The sequence below is a fragment of the Salvia splendens genome, chromosome 3 (genome assembly GCF_004379255.2).
Source record: "Salvia splendens isolate huo1 chromosome 3, SspV2, whole genome shotgun sequence".
Taxonomy (NCBI): Eukaryota; Viridiplantae; Streptophyta; class Magnoliopsida; order Lamiales; family Lamiaceae; genus Salvia; species Salvia splendens.
The window spans coordinates 38,413,497-38,438,069 of NC_056034.1; the positions used below are offsets into that span (position 1 = coordinate 38,413,497).

Here is a 24,573-nt window from a genome sequence, read left to right on the forward strand (position 1 = left end):
AAAAAACCCAGAACTCAACATAGGCACATAAACCATATCGACAGATAGTGTTAAAGAATTGAACCTTATTTCACCAAATCAAGTAAGAACCTATCTTCAAGATTTAAATCGAGAATTTCGGGGTTGTGCGGGGCTGTTCGGGTTAACTTCGGGACGTTCGGGTAGTACAGCAGTCAAGCGGCGACGGCGGTGTGCAGCACGGCGAACTACGCTGCGTCTCCTGCTGCGGCCTGACCCGGCGGCTGAGAGGCGGCGACGGAGCAGCAGCGTGTTGCTGTACGACTGACCGGTACAGCAGCAGCGGCGTTGCGTCTTCCCGGCGTCTGGCAGCGACGGCAGACGGATCTGGACGGCGACGGAGCAGCTGCGCGACAGCAGCACCGGTTCTCCCGGCGAGCGTTGGTCGCCGGCGTGAGGGCCGACGCGACCGGGGAGCGACGATGGGGTAGTCGGATTTTGGTGAAGACGACGGGATGGAGTTTCCCCAATTCTGTCGGAGAGAGAGAGTGAGAAAGAGGGAGAAAGATGTGGGAGAGGATGGAGAAGAAGTTTGGGCTTGGTTTTTAATAAAAAACATTTGGGCCTCACAATTTAAATGGGAGGATGTATTAAATCTATGGGCTCCATTTAAATCTTTGAGCCTTAAAATTTTAATTGGAGATATAAGGTGGGGAGGTAATTAAGCTTTGGGGCTTTTAAATAAATCTTTGGGCCGATAATTAATCGTGACGAACCATTTAATTAAATCCCGAATTAATTTTGAAGTATGAATGATTTATCTAAAGCCCAGAATATACATAATTTTCTTAACAAAGGGAAATAGTAGTGATAGTTCAAGTTATGCGCTTGAATAAATTTTGAGAATTTATTTGACATCGTGGTGTAAAATACGAGGAGCCAACGGAGGAATTATGGGCGGCCGCCGAATAACCAAAAAAAACCGAAAAAAATGAGATAAATAACTTTAATTAGGAGGCATGCATTTTTATTTATTTATTTGAAAAGTGTGTTGATATATATTATCTAAATGTTAAAGGTGAATCATTGCAAGTGAATCATGATACCAAGGGGAAGAAAGTACTTGAGAATTAAGCAGTCGAGGTGTGCTTTCTTTTAAATACGGACAACGTCCTAAATATTTTATCGATGGGAATGAAACTGTATTTATCATGCCGTGATTTGATTTTTAACGTGCCTATCTGATGTGGCTTTATGCCATTATTATATAAATCGAATTCGGGTCCTCGTAGGGCCGCAAACCCTACTTGGATTAGTGTACACCTATGGTAGATCGTGTGCTAGCGTACGGGCAGGCCGGTCTAGTGGCTTGGTTTGTGGCCACATTCCAAGTCATGTATTGACAGATATGGCTAACGTCTATGGGAAAATGACTGATCGGTCGACTTTTACAATGGGAAATGATTTTGAGTGCCTCGGGCCTTTCTAAAGCTAAACCCCGATGGTTACTTATGTATGGCATGATAAATAATATTTTTATTGAAAATATTTTCGGCATGAGCCCACTGAGTATATTAAGTACTCAGCCCTGCATGTGTTTTCCCTATGTGCAGGTTGAGCGGCGACGAGCAATTGGTGGTGTTGAGAAATTTAAAAGTGAAGCATGGTTTGGTTAGTTGTGAACTACGAGTGTCGTTGTGTCTCCACACATGACGTCACTCTTACTCTTGAACGCTTCCGCTGAGACATTGTTTTTACTCATCAATCTTTTAGCTTTGAACCTAATTATTTGGAGAATGTCAACCTCTTGGCCCCTTTTTATTAAATATTAATTATTGGTCAAACTCTTTATTGAAACCCTAGTTTCCTTCGTCTGTTTGCTAAGTTCTTTTAATCACGATCGTCCGTATTTATTAACCCTAAAGGGCGGTCGTGAGAATAAATGCGTGAATTATGATTTTATTAACTACTTGAAGTACCCATGTTTGACCTAAATTAATTATTTTAGCGAAAGAATGGTCCTACTTCTTATGTATATAAGGCATATTTGAGTATAAGTTAATATTCCTACGCCGAATTTCTTAAGGCCAAATTCTTTGACAGATGTAGATGACGGTGATTACTATGCAACCACGGCGACATCAACGAGGCCTCGATAGGCCCAGATTATTTATCGGTCATAGCTAATTACAATCTAATCTCTAGCCCAAACAAGGCCCAAGAGAGTGTCGCATAGAATAATTAGGTTTTTTGTTGTCTTGTTCAGTTGTCAGATTTAAACAAGTCTGCTTTACACGTGCTCAGTGGAGTCTCCCTCCCCTTCACTCTCCATCCCCACTCACTCAATGCCATTCCCTAAATATCTCTCTATACACCTCACCTCCTTTGACCCCTCTCTCTAGTCTCTATCTCCCCATCCATTTCTGTAATTTCCAACACCTCTCTGTAATGTCCAAACTCACATACCATCATCCCAGATAGCAACATTTAATCTTTCTTCACTTGCCACCAAACTTTCAAGAATCCTATGCTATATCCGATACAAAAATCAAATCAAGATTCAATTTTTTTCCCATCCGAGCTACAAAAATAATAAAAAAATGGTGATGGAGGTGGTGCACGAAGATATGGGCGAAGGCAGCATGCAATGCACCAACCACCCTTACAAAAACAGCACCCCAGGTGGGATCTGCGCTTTTTGCCTTCAAGAAAAGCTCGGGAAACTTGTCTCCTCTTCATTACCAGTCGCCATTTTGCCTTCCTCATCCTCTTCATCCTCCTCTAGATCTGATTTCGGCGGTGGAAACGCCGCCGCCCTCCAGCCTCGCCACCTCGTCCCTTCCTCCTCCAACGCTTCCGAGAATGCAAGCAGCGAATGCAATTATTACTCGAGGAGGTCGAGATTGCCCTTTGTTTTGACGCAGAAGAAGAAGACGAAGAAGATGAAAGATGGAGTGGCGGTGGGGAACTCGGATTCCGGCAGCATTGTTTTCAAGAGAAGCAAATCTACCGCAACTCCGAGAAGAGGTATGCATTTCTCCGATGGAGGTTTCTCTGACGATTATAGCCCTCACAGAAGGGGTTTTTGGTCATTTCTTTACATGTCAAAGCATTCTAGTGGTAAAAGGAGTGGGAAAAGCTTGAAAGATTCGAACTTTACACCGGCCACAGCTAGTAGCACTGTTGGATCATCTTCTGTCAATGGCAGCGGTGGTGGTAGTAATGGGATTAGGCCAAGGGATAAGAAAAGGGAGGATTTTGTGGTAGTGGATGAGAATGGGAGCCCTGATCAAGCTGCATTTGATAGGAAAGTGTCAAGATCCAGATCTGTTGGCTGTGGGAACAGGAGTTTTTCTGGTGATTTCTTTGAGAGGATTTCGACCGGCTTTGGCGATTGTACCCTCCGCCGTGTTGAGTCGCAGAGGGAAGGGAAGCCAAAGGTTCAAGCTGCGCACAGGAACAGTGGGATCAATGGCCAAGATTGCATCAAGGAGAGGGTTAGGTGTGGAGGGATCTTTGGTGGATTCATGATCACCTCATCCTCCTCATCGTCTTCGTCTTCCTCTCATTGGATTTCCTCCTCTGCAGAGGATAATGGTGGGAATTCGAAGGCAAGGCAGGTCTCCCATGGGAGGAGCAAGAGTTGGGGCTGGGCTCTTGCAAGTCCAATAAGGGCTTTTAGTAAGCCTTCTTCTGCCAAGAGGGATAATGGTAATAAGAATGTGACTCCTAATTTGGCTGCAATTCCTTCTTTATTGGCTGTGAGTGGCTGAGCAGAGAAAGAGATAGGGAGATGAAGAGGGAGACATGGGAAAAGAGTTGAATTTACTGAGTTAAATTGATTGATATGTTAGTACTACTATACATTTTTACATTTCAAGATTGGTGTTTGTTCATGTGGTTGCTGCTACTCTGTTAATCATGTTGCTGCAGTTTGTTTTTTGCCAGTTGTGATATGTTAATCTTTGTTAATTTTTTGTTGTAGTTTTCAGTCGTGGGAGTATTGGTTCTTCTTTGTATATCTAATAAGATATTGGTATGATGAGATTTGATGTAAGGCTGGGAAATACTAAATAAAAGGTGGAGAATTTTCTTGATCCTTTTTAGACTTGTTTTTCAAAACTTCCTTGTTTCTCCCTTTTGTTTCTGAGTCCAAATATGGGATAAAATTGAAATATCATTTTGTTATTAGGATGGAAAGAGTAGGGTTTATATGATAATGATGATGATGATGAAAAGGCATTTGATAGAGTAGTAGAAGATTGTTTGACATGATTGGTGACTTTTAGTTTATGCATGGGATGGGATGCTAATCAACTTTACATGCAAAAAAGAATGGATTTGGGATTTAGATGTAGTTGTGTTTGTGCTTGTCTACATCAAGAGGCTTTCTAGTTAATGTGTTGCCACTTAAGATGTCACAAAAATTAAAAACTGAAAAAGGGTTGGATCACATGTCTCAAGCTGAGCATGTGCAAGGTCCCATCTTCTTAGTCTAATCATTGATCAAAACCAAAAGAAAAGAATCATATAGTTTGGTTTAGTCAAAGTGTTGCACATGTTTTGGTGTAGATAAAGGCACATTTGAAATGTCTGAATCTACACTTATGCCCATCTAATCTACACACACCCACACACAATGCAGCTGGTGTTATATAATTCAGGAAAGCAGCTATTCAAGGCCGCAAATGTTTGGTATTCCATTCAATAATGTTCACACACACACACACACACCATAGAGAGAGAGAGAGAGACAAAAAAGACTCTTTTGACCCTTGAGATCAATGTAGTATTATGGATTTGTTTAGGAGTATCACAAATTTGAATTAGAAAACTTGAAAACATTTTGGCATAATGTTAAACTATCCAACTGTGAAGTTACCTTGCCAAGAAAATACTATGAATTGAGTAATAAGTACTTGAAAATGAGTTACGATGCACTTTTTTTTTTTGTCAACCAACAATTTGATTACACAAACAAACCATGCCCAAAAGTGACATGTTCAACTTTAGTAAAGACAGTAACTTGGGGCCTAATCCTCAATTGGATAAGACACCAATCTACTCTCTTCCAAAACCAATACTTCAAGTGCACAATCGAAACAATCAATCAATCCCTTTCCGATCTGTAGAGGAGGACGTTTGGCAGTCCCAGTTGGTCCATACGCATCATGGCTTTAATCAAGGCTGGCGCCGTGTGTTGATCAAAGTAGATGCAGCTGGTTTCCCTGCTCCCTTGCAGTGCTAAACATTTCGCAACCTTGTTACCTTCTTTTTGGATGTAGGAGATTTTGCAGCGGATTGATTTTAGCTTGTTACGGACCTCCGAGATCCGGTGGCGCAAATTTGCCGCTCCATGGTTCTTAGCTCCCAACAGGTCCACTGTTTCAAGCCTCCCCACCTCGAGCCAGATCCTCTGTCCCCTTTCCCCTGCCATGTCGAGGCCGAGAGATATTGCTTGCAGTTCCCCGTCAAGGGGGGAGGTTGCACTAATATTTGTTTTGAAGCATCGGAGTAGATTAGCATCTTTATCCCGGAGGATACCTCTAGCCCCTGATCCCGCCTCGCTCCATTGCCCGTCAATGTTGAGCTTAATCCAGTTTGCATCCGGTGGGACCCAACTGATGAGTTTTATTTGTTTGCGGGCCTTCTCCCTCCATGCAGACGTACTGATCGTCTCAGGGATCGTACATCCTTTCCACTGTTTTTTCCCGAGCTTCCCCGCTGTGGTAAGCCTCTGCAAGTGCTGGGTAACCTGATTGAGCACGATTTCTGCTGTGAACAGTGCCCCTCGATGTATCTGGCCATTGCGTTCTGACCTTATCGTCCAAAGGACCAAGCATGGGATAATTGAGCTCGCATGAGGTTTGTCCGTCCGACATAGCCAGCGATGCCAGAATTTGATACGTTTCTCCAGATCGGTATTTGCAACGTTCCATCTTGGCAGGTTCGGGAACCAGACCTCGATAGCACCCCAGACTTGTGCTGCCACTTCTCCATAAAGAAACAGATGCTCTCGTGTCTCAGTAGTCGGGGCGCGACAGCACCTACATCTAGACGCCAAGCTAATTCTCCTCCATTGCAGTTTTGCATCAACCGGAATGCGTTTATACGAAGATAGATATCGATGGGAGTATGCAGTCATTCCAAATTAGCTTAAAGATTTGCATAGGCAGCTGCCGGTGCCTGGTTAGTTCCCATGCCGAGCTTGTGGTGAAGTTTCCATGTGTAGATTTAGCCCACCTCAGCGTGTCTCTGCCCTCTGATTCGATCGGAGTCATGATCACCTCATCAATAACTTCCCTCGGTACCCCCAGAGGCTCGAGTTCTCTCCGAATCAAGGCCACATCCCAGCTTCCATTCCTCCAAAATTCTTTAACTCTTTGTTGTGGCCGAATTGTACCAGGGTTGCATAGTTCGCTGATAGGCTTGTCCCTCCACCAAATATCTTCCCAAAACTGGATGTTTCCATCTCCCAAAGCCCAGTGGATGTGGTTGTGAATCTTATGTCCTGCCCTTGCCATTCGTTTCCAAGTGGGGCTCTGCTTCTTCGAGTATAGCACTCTTGAGGGAGCAGCTTTACGGCAATACTTCTGAAGCATGAAGTTTGCCCATAGCGAGTTCTGTTCTCTAAATCTCACCCAGAGCTTCATTCCAAACGCTTCCACCATCTCGTCAAATCTCCGAATTCCTAGCCCTCCTTCCTCAATAGGATGACAGATTTGATCCCAACTTATCCAATGCGTTGCTTTTTTATCATGTGAGGACCCCCAGAAGTACTTGGCTAAAAGGTTTTCCATTTGCTTCGTTGCCTCCTTTGTCGGCTCAAGCACTTGAAAGATATGAAGAGGAATCACTCCAAGGGTGCTTTTGATGAGTGTGAGTTTCCCTCCGAAGGAGAGAGATTTATGTGACCAGGAGTGAATCTTGGCTGAGATTTTATCCCTTAAGAATATAAACATGTCTGTCTTTTTTCGCCCTTTGAAGATCGGGACACCAAGGTAGGTAAAGGGAAAGCTCCCCTGCTGAAATCCTCCTATCTCTTCGATACGTGGTGCCCACCTTACATGTTGCTCATCGACGTAGAATTGGCTCTTCTCCATATTTATTTTTTGGCCCGAGGTTGCTGCATAGTGTCTCAAGCATTCTACAAGCTCTTGTAGCGACTCTTTCTTCGCTTGAGTGAAAACCAAGATATCATCGGCATAGACAAGGTGGGAGATTTGTAACCCGTGAAGCGTAGTGGCAAACCTCATTTCTCTTCTCCCGAGGATGAGCTTGTCCAGACTCCTCGAAAGATACTCTGCCGCTAGGATAAATAGAGAGGGTGAGAGTGGGTCCCCTTGCTGTAGGCCTCTGGTGGATTTGAAGAAGCCAGCAGCAGTTCCGTTGATGCGGACCGAGAACCAGCAGGAGTTGATGCTACGTTCCACCTAACTCAGCAACTTTTCTTTAAATCCCATTTTACGTAGCACCTTGGTCAAGAATGACCATTGCATGTGAAAGATACAGATGCATAAATCTCTATGATTTTTTTACAAGACTCGTGACATGAGTTGGACCTCCTTTGTCAGTTGCCTTCAATATTCTCATACAGCCAGACCACAAACTTATTTTAACAATTAATAGCATTTTGATTATCTCGAAAGGGGATGGGGTAACATTAATTTTATTTGTAAAAGTTGAGTCCTTAACATTTTCATTGCATAGGTCCATAGCCTTTATCTTAGCGGCAAGGAGCTTAGACATTATTGCATGAGGTGCCGAGTTCGAGCCCTCTCGACATTAGTTGTAATTTCCTCCTGTCTATAGTATAAGAATTTATTTAGAATTTTCTCCCTTATATAGGAGTTAATTTAAAAAAAAACATTTTCATTGCATAGAAAGTAGCTCTATATATCCAACAATGAAAATAAAAGGTGGGAGAATCTTTCTTGAGACATTCATTGTAAAATGATCATCCAAATCCATATTTAATGACATTTATATTTTATACACCAATACATCTCTTGATAATGTGTGTGAGAGAAAATGGAGATGTAAGACTTATGAGGTATGATAATATATGCAAAATGACCGCTATGTGCTAAAATCCATGTAGAGGATTATTACACAACGGATCGAAATTTAGGTGCCATTTCATAATAGATGCCCATGTCATTGCCACTTGCCAACCCCTCAATTCACTAATTTAGGGATATTTACCTTGTTGGTAAATGTAGTAAAGGGGTTCAATTTATTTGGCTTTCATTCCATTGTATGGTCGAATATTTCAAGTGTGAAAAAATTTACTTCTACTATGGAATCTATAAACAATCACGGCAGCGGGTGAAATGACACATGGATCAAAATATTGGTAGTAATATATCTCAAAGCGAATAACAAATGCTTTTTTTTAGAAATAAGGTAATTTTATAAATTTAAAAGGCATGTTTCTTCGGATACAATAGATAAAATATTGTTTAGAATAGAGTTTACTCCTATAAAGTTTGGCCTTCTGGACAATAAGTGAGCAATACGATTACAAACTCTGAGGATGAATTGAAAATCGATGACGTCAACTCTTCTCGCAATAGCCAAGGTGTCATCTTTCACAAGGAAGATGATCCCTTCCTTGGAACGAAGGAGTCATCAAATATTGAGGTTTTAATACGTAATATTTTTAAAGAAAACTTTAGAACCATTTTTTTTACATCTTGGATAAATAATAGTATAAGAAAAAAATAGATATAGTCAAGATTGAATGTTGCATTCATGATTTGGTCGAGAACTTTTGTAGATATTAGACTATTACTTTTTGATTTCATTTGAAACATCCAATAAATTGGAATGATATAAACATATCTCGTGCACAACATGACATGCATAAATAGAGAAATATTCAATTATTAGTTGTTGATTACTTAATTACATTAAAAAAAACTAATTATATAAAGTGGGCTTCTGATGGACCTGAGAGCCTGGACTGGTGTCGGGCATGGGCCAGGTCTGGATTGGGCTTTAGATGGTCCTGGGCCTGGGCCTGAGCCGGGCCTAGGTTTACAAAACGGCCCAATTGAAGCTCATTTCAACCAATGAACCCAGGCTCGCTTTGTTTCACTGATGGGCCAAACTGACCCAAGCCAATTGACAACTCAAGCCACAAATCTCACAAATAGATCCAACATATTTGCTCACCTTTCATCTACATATAAATTTACTTTGTTTTATGCTACCTACTTAAGACATCAGCAACATAAATGTCGCAACACTCAGGGACGGAACTACCATGGGCCAAGCCACCGCTCCAGCGGAGGCTTGGCCGGCGCCGGTCCCGGTAACCCAACTGTGGCTGCCCTTGCATATGTCTGTTTTACGTTGTTTACAGAAAGAATTGGGGGAAAGGGGAAGGAGATGAAGGGGAAAAAGAGAAATTAGAAAGTGAATTCATTAAATTTATAGATGTGCTGGGGTCCACTTTTAATTAGAGAGTAATTAATTTATTGTGTGTTTTAAGAGACTCGGAAATATATAGCAGTATAATCGAATTTGCACTATTTTAATTTGAGGAATATACCTAATGCTGGTTTAATACTTTAGTTTGTTTAATAAAATATTTTGCATATCTTCATAATAGCACAATTTATGTATCTCACATTGTATCTCTATTTCAATATAGTAAAATATTAGTAGTCATTTAAATATAAAAATTGTCAAATTCTAATTAATTTATATTTTAAAGTAAAGTATTAAATCTAGAATTTTAAAATTTATTAGAATACATATTTTTTCTTATTTTAATAAAACATTGTAGTTTTAAACATTACCAAAATACAATATTTTATAATCGGATATGATAATTAAGAAAACTGAAATTTTGTGATTTCATATTATGATTTCAATCGCCAATTTTTTTACTAAATTTTATAATTTGAATAACTATTATAAAAATATAGAGTGTTAAATTATATTTGAAATTCATTAGGTATTTGTGTTTTCATCATTTTGTAAATTTATAAAATAAATAAAATAGCTTAAAATATTAAATATATATTTACAATCTGAGTTATTTTTATAATTTTAGCACCGGCTTATTTACATTTCTAGTTCCTGGCAACACTCTAAACTCACTCACTTAGTTGTCAACATTCAACTTTAGTGGCCAGTTCATAGCAACCAAAGAAGTTGAATGGCTTCACCAGCCTAGCCTTAAATACACTTTATATACATGTCCAACAAATTCAAATACAATTGACACTTGAGGTTGGTCTGACCTGAATTTCGGATCTAATTAAATTTGTCTAACTCGTTGGATCGGCCCGAACTACTTTTAATAACTGTAGTCTCATTAAAGGGACATATATTTCAGTTCATTCATTGATATGAATATATTTATGGTTTTTATTCATCACATCAAAGAATTAGAATCTAGTATTTAATCTAGTATCCACAATATAACACTCACACTCGGGCGGGGGGAACCAAAAATTAAATGTTTAGTGTAGTCATGATATATAGCTGCAAAAGAATAAATAGAAAAAGTTTAACACTATCCACAATTGTCAATCATGTAATCATGTTGGTTGAGTGATGGATTGTTTTTGAAGGAGCAATATTTACTATTCCATCAAATTGTCAATTGATTTTAAAGTTAGCTGGATAAAGTAGAATTTGACTAAACTTAATATTTTTGGTTATAATAATAATAATCAATGTCGCAAGATCATTACTTAATTAAAATTCTCCAAGCAAGACTAGCTGGTAATTGCAAGAAGCGTACACGCACATGCCCCAGCTCATAGTCCTACCCAAAAAAATGAAAGAGAGAAATGCATTTGGGATTAAATAATTTGTAAGGAATATTATGTCTCAACAAAATGGCTTGGGACTAAATAATTTGTAAGGAATATTATGCCTCAACTATATCTTCCTATATTTGATCTCATTATCTGATTTACATATAGTACTTTTTACGTAGATCAATTGAAATCAACACGATTTAATTTCTTGCGTGGCATTTTTTATACTGATTTAATGTTACTTTTGGTTATGTATATTAGTATATAGATACTAGTCTCCCCTTTTACTTTTGTGGTTTATACCTGAAATGATGATCACATAATTAAGGCAGTGCTAGTGGTCTCAACCCTATATATATATATATATATACTCCCTTTGATAATTACTTTCTGGCCACTAAACTCAGTTCTAAGGCCGTTAATGTCACAATCTCCGTCTAAAATACGCATCATTTATTTATGTAAACTGCTAAAATAGTACTATATGATAATTTAATTAGATAGACAAACATGCATGACAATTGACACAAATCACATATATATAGACTAACATACATGATTAATACAGTTGCGAATTGATAATGAGTATATTATATTAGTGATTTCTTCAAGTCATTTATCATGTCCACATTCCATTTATTGATATATGTAGTGGAACACAACATTATATATAATTGAGACAACTAGTGCAAATTAGCATTGAATTGAAAACCGGTGGGAACCAAGTTGGCGACGTTCAAGAGGCCGGCCACAGTGTTTCCGACGAACTGCAGGTTCGAGGCCAGGCCGCCGACAGATGGCAAGCTCGCGTTGCACGAGGCGAGAGGCGTGTTGACAGCGAGCCTGCAGCCAGAGAGGAGTGTCGAGAGAAGAAAGTTGACGGGGTCCATCAATATCGAAAATACACCCGAACTATCTGTTGTAGCAGTAGACACCACATTTCCACCACACTGCAGCTGCACCAAAGCATCTACACCACAAACCAAATAATAATACTATAAATTATGATAAATTCAGGAATACGTTGGTGCATAAAATTATAATTTGGTCAAAGTTCAATATGAATTGGAAGATTTTAATTATATTGGATTGAAGAGTTGAATATGAATTGAATAATCTTATACATTTAATAAGTTACATATCATTACTAAAAAATAATTTTGTCACCCCAAAGTAACATTTGTATGGGAGATTCATATCGGAATGAAGAATTGAATATGAGTTTAGATGCGAACGTACTAGGGAAAACGGGGGTGGCAGTGGCACTGACACCTACGTTTCCGTTGGGAGTGCAAAAGAGAATGCCTTGGATTCGGAGAAGGCCAAAAATAGGGCCAAGAAGGCCTCCAAGCCCACCAAGCTGCGCTTGAGCGAGTGGCAATGCGATGCACCCGATCAAGAGGCCTAACACAAGAAGAGATTTTAGTGCCATTTTTTGAGTTGGTGAAACTCTATTGGAAATGGTGCCCTATTTATAGATGAAAACACAAGAAGGGGTCTATTCATGTTGATCATAAGCGTGCATGTATGCATGTACAAGTTGTATGGTTACGTATCAAGTTGGGATATTGGTTGATGCTCATGCACTTTTGTGGGCTTCACCTACGTCCTAAGTGGGGATACCTTTCTTTGAAATTTTTGCCACATTTGAGAGCTACTTCTTGTATTTGTGCTACTGTTTTAGCTGTGGAAATGCTAGCCTTGCCAACTGGGATAGGAAACAAATGGTTACCACTTTTTTTCCATTTTCTATTACTCCGCAGAGTTGAATTTCTATAATTAATACCGGCTTTTGCTCATATATTAGAATATGGTCAAATTTTATTTAACTATATTTTATCAGTCACCATAGTTGAATTCTGACATTTTCTTGAATCTTCTTCATATCTCACGAGAGAGAAGAAATTAGGCAGATGTCAAGCGTGGGAAAACAAGACAAGAGGAGACCTCCCCTCCCCTCCCCTCCCCTCTTTTGTTTTACTATTAATTGTTTTATGTAATATTATTGTGACCCAATCGATGACTAATTTGGTCCTGGCCCAATTTATTTAAGTTGGTAGCCCAACTCATTTAAAGCCTCAGCCCCTAGCATTGCCTGATGGCCCAATTGACTTAAGTTGGTGAATCCTTAATTATATGGGTGGGATTTTGACGCTTTTATAATGCCAATTTATTCATGTTAAAATTATGAACAGTAGACATCTATAACTATAAAATGTTTAGATAATAGGGGGGAGTAGATGAGTGCAAGGCATAAAACAATAAACCAATGCACCTTTCTTGCACAAAATGAGTGTCTACTCCCACCATTTCCATGACTTGTAATCCCCCATACTACCACACCACCCAAAAACAATATTACCTCACAAATCACACATTCAATAAAACAAACATTCAACAACTTAAATTTAGAAAAAAATGACTGCATCTTTACTACATAGCCTACTTGATCTCTCCACCTTCACCAACAACTTGCTAGGCTTGGCCTCAATCCTAATAGCATCCATCTTCTACCTCACTTACAAGAAGAAGACCACGGTACGCCTCCTCGACTACGCATGCTACAAGCCCCGGCTCTTCTTCCGCGCCCCCACATCCATGTTCGTGGAGCACCTAGAACACGAGCACGAGCTCGACCAAGAAAGCGTTGACTTCCAGGTCAAGATCCTCAAGAAGTCCGGGTTCGGGGAGGAGACCAGCGCCCCCCGGCCCTGGCCCGCCTCCCCATCGACAAGTCAATCTCCTTCTCCATCGACGAGACCCAGACGGTCGTATTCAACGTGGTCGAAACCCTCCTCCACGAGTCGAACACAAACCCTAGAAACATCGACATCCTCATCACGAATTCGAGCATGTTCTGCCCCACACCCTCACTGAGTGCCCTAATTGTGAACAAATTCAAGATGAGGAGCAACATCATGAGCTTCAACCTCTCAGGAATGGGATGCAGTGCAGGGATTATATCCATAGGCCTAGCCAAAAACCTACTCAAAGTCCACAAAAACTCACTAGCCCTCATTGTAAGCAGTGAGGCCATGAACCTAAACTGGTACACCGGCAAGAACAGGTCAGTGCTGCTCACCAACTGCCTCTTCCGCCTAGGCGGCGCCGCCATACTCATATCAAGCAGAGACCAAGACAAGGAAAAGGCCAAATACTCATTACAACATCTGGAAAGAACTCATAAAGGGCAAGACAACAGATCATACTATTGCATCATTCAAGAACTCGACCAAAACAACAAACTCGGCGTCTCCATCACAAAGAACACTGTGGCTGTAGCCGGAGAAGCCCTGAAGGCGAACATGGCCATGTTGGGGCCTAGGGTTTTGCCTTTAAAGGAGCAAATAACCTATGCTCTCTCCCTTATCATGCAAAAAACATACATACCTAAATAAACGCTTTTGAGCATTTTTGCATTCACCCCGGAGGTAGAGCTGTGATCTCTGCTATCAAGAAGAGCCTGAGCATGGAGGAAGAAGACGTGCAAGCTTCTAGAATGACGCTGCATAGATTTGGGAACACTTCCTCTTCGTCGATATGGTATGAGCTGAGCTACATTGAGGCAAAGGGGAGGATGAGGAAAGGTGACAGAGTGTGGCAGCTTGCAGTTGGGAGTGGATTTAAGTGCAACAGCGCGGTGTGGAAGTGTCTGTGCAACGTCGAAGGCCGCGACGAGACCAATGTGTGGAGTGATGGGATTCATTCATATCCGGTGGAGATACCAGACACCATCAACATACTTTAATTTGATGCTCATTTTATGATGTGTTGCCTTAGTTAGTAATTGAACATTTAAAATAACTGCACTATTAACAAAATATGATTGGCATATACTAGAGCTTTTTCCATGTCTTCCTAAAACACACACACACATTTGTATTATTCTTGAGCAAGCAAGCTAATAGATAACAAACATGAGTTTGGCTTACATAGATGATGCATGCATTAGAGATGCATACAATTTTTAAGCACTAGAGGCGCCTACGGTCTCCTTCTCATCGCCAAAGATGCGTTGTCGGAAGTCATTGACCATACGAGGAAGGCCCTCTCTCAGTGAGACAGTCGGCTCCCACCCAAGAAGCTCCTTTGCCCTTGAGATGTCTGGTTTCCTCTTGTGTGGATCATCCTCTGTGTTTGGTCTAAACTCAATCTTTGCATTTGGATCTATTGTGTCTTGCACTACCTATATATGTGCAAAAATTAGAACATATATATTCCAACTGCCTTAATCAGAATCCTTCCAAATTAGACCATGTCTTGGTTCTACCTTAGCTAGTTCAAGCATGGTGAATTCACCGGGATTCCCGAGATTGAAGGGGCCCACGTGCTCGCCTTCCATTAGCCTCATCAAGCCCTCCACCTGTCCATATCATGTGCAGGTTGGGAGCTCATGTTCTTACCTTAACTAGTTCCAAACATATGACATGATCAAAACATTGTTTTTGTTTTTACCAAATCAGAAACATATTGGAAGCTCCTAGTTTGCTTTCCATCTCCATAAACAGTCAAAGGCTCCTTTCTCAAAGCCTGCAAAAAGAAAATTCATCAGAATGTAACAAACTGTACTACTTTCTCTGATGCTAGAAAACGAGCATTCGTGTGATCGATCTTTTTATGCCTTTGCACGTAAACACAACAGCAGTAACGAGCTTGTTTTATGTCTGAATTCCAATTATTGTGCCTCAGGGAAGATTTTAAAGTAAAAAATGTGGAAAATAGTGTTTGGACTTACCTGAGCTACAAAGTTGCTAACGACGCGACCATCATCAGTGCACATACGCGGTCCATAAGTGTTGAAAATTCGAGCAATTCTAACCTGAAAAACAATGACATATACATACTATGTGTGACTTGCTGCATAAACTGCTAATAGTGAAGAGTAATATTTTGATGAAATCATATAACCTCAAGATTAAGTCCCCTGTGATAATCCATGGTCAAGGTCTCAGCCGTTCGCTTTCCCTCATCATAACAACTCCTAACACCTAATTATCAAAAATCCAAACTTATTCAAACAATATTTTTGTATCCTAAGTTTCTAAGATAGAGGATGAGATTTTATTTGTGGCTATAATATTCAGAAGTTGAAACAAACTTACCAATGGGATTGACATTGCCCCAATAGGTCTCGGTCTGTGGATGCTCCAACGGATCACCATAGACTTCACTTGTGCTCGTCAGCAGAAAACGTGCTCCAACCCTCTTAGCCAGTCCGAGCATGTTCAACGTTCCCATCACATTTGTCTTGTAAAGAAAGTAAAGTTAAGGATTCTTCAATTCTAGAACAAACTTTGTAGTGCTCATGGAGTTCCATCTTCTCCTTTTTCTCATGGAGCAAGAAACAGAATGGGAAAATCTTCCTTTTGTTTAGACAACCAATTTCAATTTTCTTGAAAAATCCAAAGTGCAATTTATTTTCTCCTCAAAAATAAAAAATGTAAGCAAGAAACCAGTGGACCAAATTTGCTTTTCTTGGAAAACCCAATTAGGCCAATGTAGCTTGCAAAAATACCATCATCTCCATTTTTGCATAAGCAAGAGACAGATGAGAAAGTTTTACTTTGTTTAAGATAACCCTATATGGATAATGTCCAAAAATAATCTTGCAAAATCCAAAGTGGATTTAGACTCCCCTCAAAATAAAAAAATGTAAGCCAAACAAGACAAACAGAGCATGTAAAATCACAAAGTCATGCAAGATATCAAGAAACTACAACAAAAATGCAACAAAAACTAATATGTAAACAAATATTGCCAGGATATGATTGTCTTGACGGGGTTGTACTTGTAATGTACAGGAGAGGCAGGGCAGGCCAAGTGGTATATCTGATCCACCTCGAGCAAGATAGGCTCGACTACATCATGTCGGATGAGCTCCATCCTATGACCTGAGAAATGCTGCACAAGGTTCTCCTTCCTCCCTGTGAAGAAGTTATCTACTACAATCACACTATCACCACGGGCAATCAAACGGTCCACCAAATGGCTCCCGACGAAACCAGCCCCACCAGTCACCAATACCCTCAAACGTTTGCTTTTCAATCCCAAAGGCACTCTTCCACCTGCATTTATGTACTTGTCCATTCTCAAAACAGAACACCAAGAAATCAAGAGAGCTTAAACCATCCCTCTTAAAATGTGAGAATTTCTTAAAGAGTTTATGAGAAACAATGCAATCCCTCAAGCTTTAGGCCATGGTATAACAAAATTAAAGAAGCAAAAAATAAATAAAATAAATGGATCTTTAATTAGTATGCCCTAAAACAGAACAAGAAACATTAAAAAAAATCATAATGAAAATTACCTGCTCGAAAATGACTAATTTGATCGTCGTGTAAATACGAAAATTGAGTCTGAATCCCGGTAGATTGATCGGAGAGAGGGATCGGCCCCTTCTGAGGCCGGGATGATGAAGGCATAACGCCGAAAACCAGACAAGGGATCGCAATTCCTATCAACAAACAAACAAATCTTTGTTCTTGAAGAATATATCGAAAAGGGGAAGATACAGAAATGTTTCTCTGATGTTTAGTGTTGCTCCTTCTGAGCAACTGCTCATCACTTCCCATTTTTCTTCTCCTTTTCCTTTGTTCTCCTGTCCCTTTTCTCTTCCTCTCTTTGTTTATGTCTGAAAATGATGGCTGTAATAAAAGGGGCACAAGGAGGAATATACACAGATTTCGGATTGCGAAATAAATGAAGATCTTGGTAAATTGAGAATCAAGAGAAATTCAGGTGGAAAAGATCAGATAGTAGCGATAAATTAATGCATTTGCATGAAATGAAATAGATTCATTTTTTTTTCGGTTTGGTTTTTTGCGTGAGATTGTTTGCATGGGAGTGTGTGTTGTGTGTGAAAAACTCAAAGTGAATAGGGAGTGGCGAGATGAGATCTAAAGCTTTTGCATGAAATTTCGGCGTAAGGTCGCTGTCTGTGCGTGACTCTTGCTATTTTCTGTTTGCTTGTTAGTATTATTTTTCTAACACTTTCTTTTTTTAAAATAAAATCTAGTACTATTGATTTTCACATAATTTCTCTTTCTCCTTTTTCTTTTATGGGAAATGTCTGTAATGTAAGAAAATACTTATTTTGGTTCGATTATATTAAACACGTTTAAATATGTTTATAAAATATATAAAGAATTTTATATTCGATTATGTATGATGAATGAATCGTCTCAAAAGAGGAAAAAAATATGACCGAATAAATTGGTGATTAATTATAGAGCAAACATGCACATATCTTTGATGGGCAAGGTAAAAATCAAGAAGTTATGTATATTTATTAGGAGTATATAGCAAATCTGATTTCTTGCCAATTTTGTTGAGAAGTTGGTAAATATGATAAATTCCCAAATATTTTGATTACAAGCTCACTTCACCAATAAAATCACTTGATTATTTTGGGGGAGTGGGGCAATTTTCTTATGGCATGGGGAGAGAGTACTATTTAGCAGTCTTGAATTAATACTATACCAATTGTACATTATTAGATCATCAAAATTCACAAACATTACACATGCATGCAGCTACATTTTCCATGGCAACCTAACTTGTAGGTCTCGTAAAGTTGATCCTAGTACATATGATTTGTCTCAACAAAATTAAAATTGAATCTTTCTTAATTGTGCTGTACAATTTGGTTCATAATTCTGTTTTTAATTGTTTGGTTCGAATGTTTATTGTCTGGATCAATAATATTTTATGATTTTTGGGATGCTATAAAAAGTCTTGGCCTGCGTTTGCAATTCTCGGCCAATGCCTACACTGCTCATTTTCACTTTTAAACCCAATTTATTAATGTCATCTCAAATTCTCAATGGAGTAAAAATATATGCTCCGACCATATTGCTACGTGATGTATAAATCCAATTATAATTGTAGGATTGTTATTGGTTGGGCACACAACATGACAATATGTCTAGAGAACTAAAATTTTATTCATCAAAATTCAGAAGCATTATGTCCAGCCAATCATAATTGCAGAGAGAGGAAAATAAGAAAGGGAGAATATTTTTACAATTATAATTGGATGGGGACAGCACATGACAATATGTTTGGAGCAGTAAAATTTTATTCATCACTCTAATCCACAATTATCTCTTCCAGCATAATTTCTTTAACCATATAAAGAAGATCTGATACAAAAAAGCATGTAGAAAAACACACCGAACAAAGAATAAGAATGGTATGCATTTTTCCCCTAACTGTTGAAATTGCAAAGAATATGAGCAGAAGCTCAAGACTACAACAACACATCCACAACCAAATTAGAGTAAGGCAAAAAAATACCTCGTTGCTTCATCTCAGTATTCAAATCCCCTACTGAAGCATAAAACTCGAGTAAAGTTTGCTAATCTTTATAGATTGCCATGTATGACTATCCAATATGGCATCTGAGTTTATTACGGATATTAAGAAGTGGAGTATGGTAAGCGCAACCGGTTTCTTACTCATCCAAAAGTCAAGATTCAATTCTTGTGCTGGTTCTCTTTCAGGTCGAGGAACTTTGACACTCGCTCTGTTTTCGCTCCTGACTTGTGGTCGTAGTACTCGACAATAGCAGCCCCAGATAACGCAGCAAGAGTAAGTGCTTGAGCGTGCAACCTGATTGCAAGTGTTAGTGTTTTTTTATAACAAATCAAACTCAATGTTAAGATACTAGACTGTGTTAACAAGCTGCTGGGGGAAAAACTCATCAGCTTCATGATCACAGAAACACACAACTCAGGAGATACAAAACTTCAATATGTTATGCTACTGAAAACTGACAAGAATGGCAGTAAAGTACCATTTTTGACTGACCTCCCCTCTAAAATCGACAAGGGAAATCAAGAACCCTAAATTGACTTCAGTTTGCCTATTGCACAAGAAACCGGATATAACCATGCTCAAGATCCCAAAGTCACTCCAGTTTGCCCGCTTTGGAATTAACATAATATCACCGTGCTCAGGTACTACAAGGGTATGTTTCTTGCTACATAAACAGAAAGGGATACAACAAAATATATTCCTAAATTGCAATCTTGTATCTACAAACTAAATTAATGACCAAACCTCAAATATCATGCAACTGTTAGCAATGCAAGAACCAATCCTAACAATTGAGAAGCAAATTACACGAATGCATCTACACATTTTCCAAATCACAACGAGCACATAAGAAAACACATCAAGCACAGTTCTTCATCATTCATGCACTCTGCCAACAACATACAAAAACCATAAAATTAAGTTTTCAGTCCTCAATCTAACTTTAGAAACCAAGATCATGTGCACTATCATCACGGTAAGAACCTCAGTAATTAATAACCAACAACATTCAAAACCATAACTTAACAACTCATTATATATTTCCCAGAAACGACCTAATTTGCTATTGTCATCAAAATCCCACGAAACAACATATGCACAAATTATAACGACATCATACACAACAATTGAACAGCAAAATCCAAATGGGAATTCAAGAAATGAGAAAAAAAAAGTAGAAGCGTACCTAGCGTGAATGATCTTGACGCTTGTCTTCATATTAGGTTGAGACCAATTGTATGCCATTGAGCCCAGAATCCCACTCGCCCACAAAGTCCCTAAAAACAAATTCTAATCAAATTAAAAAAGGGGGCTGAAATACCAATAAAAAGCCAATCTTGGAGAAAAAAATAGGTAAAAAACAAAATTGAATTCATCGTTACCAACAGTACGAAGCTTGTGCTCCACAACCCATTCCCTCAAAGCTTGAATCTTGCCCTTTTCTTCTCCCATCTTTTTTATTTTCACTTCTCGTTTTTTCTTCAAAGTTTTCAATATTCAAAAGGGTTTTTTACCAGAAGAGAATTGTAATGTGGAGGGCGCAGCTGCAAAACAGGAATTCCATCGGTACACGTTGTTGTAGCGTGTTTGGTTCCATTTTAGCCGACTTTTGGACATTCAGCAAAATTTATTTTCAAGAAAATTAATAAGTGCTATTTTGAAAATTAATGAGTACAGTGCTATTTTGCTCCTAAACATATGACTGATTTACGATTTTGGTCTAAAACATTCACTTTTTTAAAATCGAATACAAAACATACGAAAACGCTGTCGAGTAGGTCCTTTTTTTACGGTTTCCGTCATTTTTTTACGGTCAACCGTCAATTAGTGAAAGGTTTACCCCGATTAGCCGATTTTTATTACTGTAGCTAATTTTGATTTTTTTTATATTTACATGTAAATGTAAAGTAAAATAAAATAAATGGACAACAAATTACCAGACAAAGTAGTCATTCATATTCATTATCTACTTCCGATTGGTCCTGAACATTTAACCACACCCAGTGTCGAATTACATAAAAAAATGTTGTCATAGGCACTGCATCAACCCTAACACCATCAAAACCCAAAAACCATCAAATCCAAAAACCAGCGAAACCAAGTATTCAAATGTCGTCTTCATCTTCTGGAATCGGAGAAGAATGGACTTCCGCGTGAGAACTAGGGTTAGAAGCACACAAAAACCCCGAAGCCGCCGACGAGCCTTGTTCATTTTGCTTCACAGAATCGTTCTTTTCAGAACTACAAGTAGCTGACGGACCTTCTTCGGCTTCATTTTCAAGCGGATGTGTGGACTTCCTCTTCCTCGCATATGCAACTTTCACGTCGCGAGACTATCGCTGCAATGGAAGTTTGGGTACGGCGACTTCCAACTCATGGCAACCAACACGATAATCGGTTGAAATCGGCTGGTTCTTGATCGGAATCGAAACTAGGGTTTCTTAGGAGAGTGACGAGATAGAAGAGAGAGAAGAGAGAGTTTGACATTTCGTTTTTATCTCAAATGAAAAGTTAAGAGATATTAAGTGAATTTAGAAGATTTGTTATTCAAATTCAAATATTAAAAATTGAGTTATTTAGCAAAATAATTAGCTTAATATTAACCTACTAATAATCTCAGAATAAGTCTAATCGGGTCAAATTTGGACTAATTGACGGTTGACCGTAAAAAATGACGGAAACCGTTAAAAAATGACTTATTCGACAGTGTTTTCGTATGTTTAGGATTCGATTTTTAAAAAGTGAATGTTCTGAACCAAAATCGTAAATCGGTCATATGTTTAGGACAAAAATAGTATTTAACTCAAAATTAAATACGGAGTACCAAAAAGAAAATCAAGGAATCTTATTACGACAAAAAGATCTAATTTCTTGTTGAAACGTGAATTCTTAAAGCTTAAATATTTGTGTTATACTACCTCATCCCCACGTGAGGAGTCACATTTATTTTTCTGCACTAGTTATATAAAAATAATAAATGGAGTAGTTAAAATGGAGAAATAGTAAAATAAGAGAGAATAATGTAGAGATATGAAGTCAGAATTCAATATGGTCATTAATTACCATATTTTGGGGTCTATTGCGAATATGTGAGGTATATTACGAATATTCCAATCAGGACTCCTAAACTGGAACATCCGGAACTGATAAACCAGAACAGCTAAAGTGGAAAGGTGCACTATAAATTCTCTATTGCTAGTAGTCTAGTATATATGCATTAACGGCTACTCAAGTATATCATAGTCAAATTTCATTAAAAACAAAATTCCAACAGAAAATTTTGTATATATAGAAACTATTATTATTATTTTTAGCTACTATTAGTATATCATTGTCAAATTCCAGCAAAATTCCAATAGAAAATTCTAAAACCTAATGAACTGAAAGTAACCGAATATTTGCGAACAAATCTTTTTGAAGGTGTGAAATCCGATTGGAGCAAGATCATTCAACAACACAGAGATATAAGTGGTTCGGCATAAGCCCTGACAGAATGAGAAGGATATATTGATGATCAGCTAAGAATTTCAACGAAGAAGAACACTCTCAGATCGAATACAAACGAGAATTATGAACACTCATTTTCTCCCTCAATCTAACTTGAAACACGCCCTGGTTTCACTCCGTATTCTCTCTGATCTGGAGATGTTCTCTCTTGCTTATCTCTGATGCTTGTAGCACTACTTATAGGAAGAGTAAGATCGAACTCAATGCTTCTCGATCAGTTTCAATAACCGCTTCTTGATAACTACTCTTCATCAAGCGGTTGTAACCGCCGTTAAACCCCAACCGCTACCATGATCACTTCTTGAATCGTTTAAGTGTTTTATCAGCTCAAAAACACCTAACAATCCTCCACCTTTTGAGATAACTCAAACACTTCCCTTCTCTATTCTATGACCTCTTTCCGGCCACTCCTTCCTTGACCATTTTCGATCAAATTTACCAAGTTCATACATCATTTGAACTTGTCGATCCCATGTCTGCAGCACCAACCTTGACTATTCTTGTCAGTATTACAATTATTCCGACTCCGAGAATCATCTTTAGATTCTCCTCCATCACTTCCTTGATCAGCTACAACGCCTCCACCGGATGATAAAACCTCCACCTCATCTGAAACTTCCCTGTTCATAATTGGAGTTGCTAATCCCTAGAGATATCACACATCTCTCATAAGTGATCTTTGAATTTCTCTGTCAAGATTGGTATGCTACCCGAAGAAACATCTTCATCCAAATCCTTGTTGTAAACAACGCTAGGCCACCTCCACCACTCTCTCAGAGTTTATGTGACCAAACACAACTCTCATGGATTCAAAACCTCTTCTTGTTCTTGATCGAATGACACCTCATGCGCCCCGAAAGAGCCTTCGAGGAGGCTAATTCCTTGTTGCATTCTCTGCATCCAATGACTTCCACCAGTCGTGTAACTGTCCTACGACTTTCGTCACAAAACCTCTTATCGAAATCCTCACCTCCCAAATGGGTGTCACCATTTGTTGCAAGAACCTTCTTATCACAATTCTTGCTGCGTGTGTGCGTCGAACCTGCATGGACGCTGCGGGATTGATTTGATCAAGCTGCTGCTTGAGTGACTTGATCAATCTACAAATCTCCACGTTCACTCAATCATAAAATGATATTTTCTTGAACATTCTGAGTAGTTTCTTCACGTGTCTCTTGTGAAGTAAACGAATGGCCTGCGCGTCCCAAATCTTCTTCCTTTGCCATCCTTGATAGGTTTGACATGACCGTTTTTGAACCAACGTCCAAACCCCACTCTCCAGTCTCCTCTGCCCTTGATCCGAGAAGCTACATCTACATCGCCTGTGCAATTTTCAGAACGATGGCTAGGGCTTTCTTCCTCATGGCCTTCGAAAGCTTTTCCAAGAATTGGCCCAGAACGATGACAGAAACACTTCGAGACGGCTGTTGCGCGTCTCTCCTCCTTCGGGTTTATCTATCGTCGCCACAACGCACAAACTTCAATCGGCAATTCCTGATCTTATTGATTCCTCCTCTGTCAACACTTGCGGCATCCAAACGCCTTTGATTTTCTTCATCTTCTTTCTTGTTGTAGCCATGATCCTGCGCCTTTCGTTCTTGGAAACTTCGTTCACACAGACAGCGCCATTTGTGAAATCCGATTGGAGCAAGATCATTCAACAACACAGAGATATAAGTGGTTCCCCATAAGCCTACGTCCACTGACAGAATGAGAAGGATATATTGATGATCAGCTAAGAATTACAACGAAGAAGAACACTCTCAGATCGAATACAAACGGGAATTATGAACACTCATTTTCTCCCTCAATCTAACTTGAAACACACCCTGGTTTCACTCTGTATTCTCTCTGATCTGGAGATGCTCTCTTGCTTATCTCTGATGCTTGTAGCACTACTTATAGGAAGAGTAAGATCGAACTCAATGCTTCTCGATCAGTTTCAATAACCGCTTCTTGATAACTACTCTTCATCAATCGGTTGTAACCGCCGTCAACCGCCAACCACTACCAT

At 39.1% G+C, this 24,573-nt stretch overlaps 4 protein-coding genes and 1 pseudogene across 4 annotated transcripts; 2 read left to right on the forward strand and 3 right to left on the reverse strand.

Moving 5' to 3' along the window:
- The first annotated feature begins 2,253 nt into the window (after positions 1-2,253).
- Positions 2,254-4,057, forward strand: LOC121793683 (mediator of RNA polymerase II transcription subunit 1-like). The gene has a single exon (XM_042191722.1). It carries the CDS (start codon positions 2,559-2,561, stop codon positions 3,729-3,731), a length of 1,173 nt encoding a protein of 390 aa, XP_042047656.1. The 5' UTR covers positions 2,254-2,558; the 3' UTR covers positions 3,732-4,057.
- Positions 4,058-11,311: 7,254 nt separating this feature from the next.
- On the reverse strand, positions 11,312-12,168 carry LOC121794042 (phylloplanin-like). Its single transcript, XM_042192051.1, has 2 exons — positions 11,976-12,168; positions 11,312-11,706 (listed from the first exon to the last, which is right to left on the reverse strand). The coding sequence occupies exons 1-2, from the start codon at positions 12,166-12,168 to the stop codon at positions 11,420-11,422; spliced, it is 480 nt and encodes a 159-aa protein (XP_042047985.1). The 3' UTR covers positions 11,312-11,419.
- A 986-nt stretch (positions 12,169-13,154) lies between these two features.
- LOC121796984 lies at positions 13,155-14,484 on the forward strand (annotated as a pseudogene).
- Positions 14,485-14,548: 64 nt separating this feature from the next.
- On the reverse strand, positions 14,549-17,682 carry LOC121797433 (UDP-glucuronic acid decarboxylase 2-like). Its single transcript, XM_042196189.1, has 8 exons — positions 17,044-17,682; positions 16,503-16,801; positions 15,839-15,986; positions 15,645-15,724; positions 15,472-15,555; positions 15,192-15,266; positions 15,007-15,099; positions 14,549-14,922 (listed from the first exon to the last, which is right to left on the reverse strand). Exons 1-8 carry the CDS (start codon positions 17,306-17,308, stop codon positions 14,704-14,706), a joined length of 1,263 nt encoding a protein of 420 aa, XP_042052123.1. The 5' UTR covers positions 17,309-17,682; the 3' UTR covers positions 14,549-14,703.
- Positions 17,683-18,914: 1,232 nt separating this feature from the next.
- Positions 18,915-20,648, reverse strand: LOC121793557. The gene is made up of 3 exons (XM_042191587.1): positions 20,435-20,648; positions 20,239-20,329; positions 18,915-19,346 (listed from the first exon to the last, which is right to left on the reverse strand). The coding sequence occupies exons 1-3, from the start codon at positions 20,502-20,504 to the stop codon at positions 19,211-19,213; spliced, it is 297 nt and encodes a 98-aa protein (XP_042047521.1). The 5' UTR covers positions 20,505-20,648; the 3' UTR covers positions 18,915-19,210.
- Between the last annotated feature and the right edge of the window lie 3,925 nt (positions 20,649-24,573).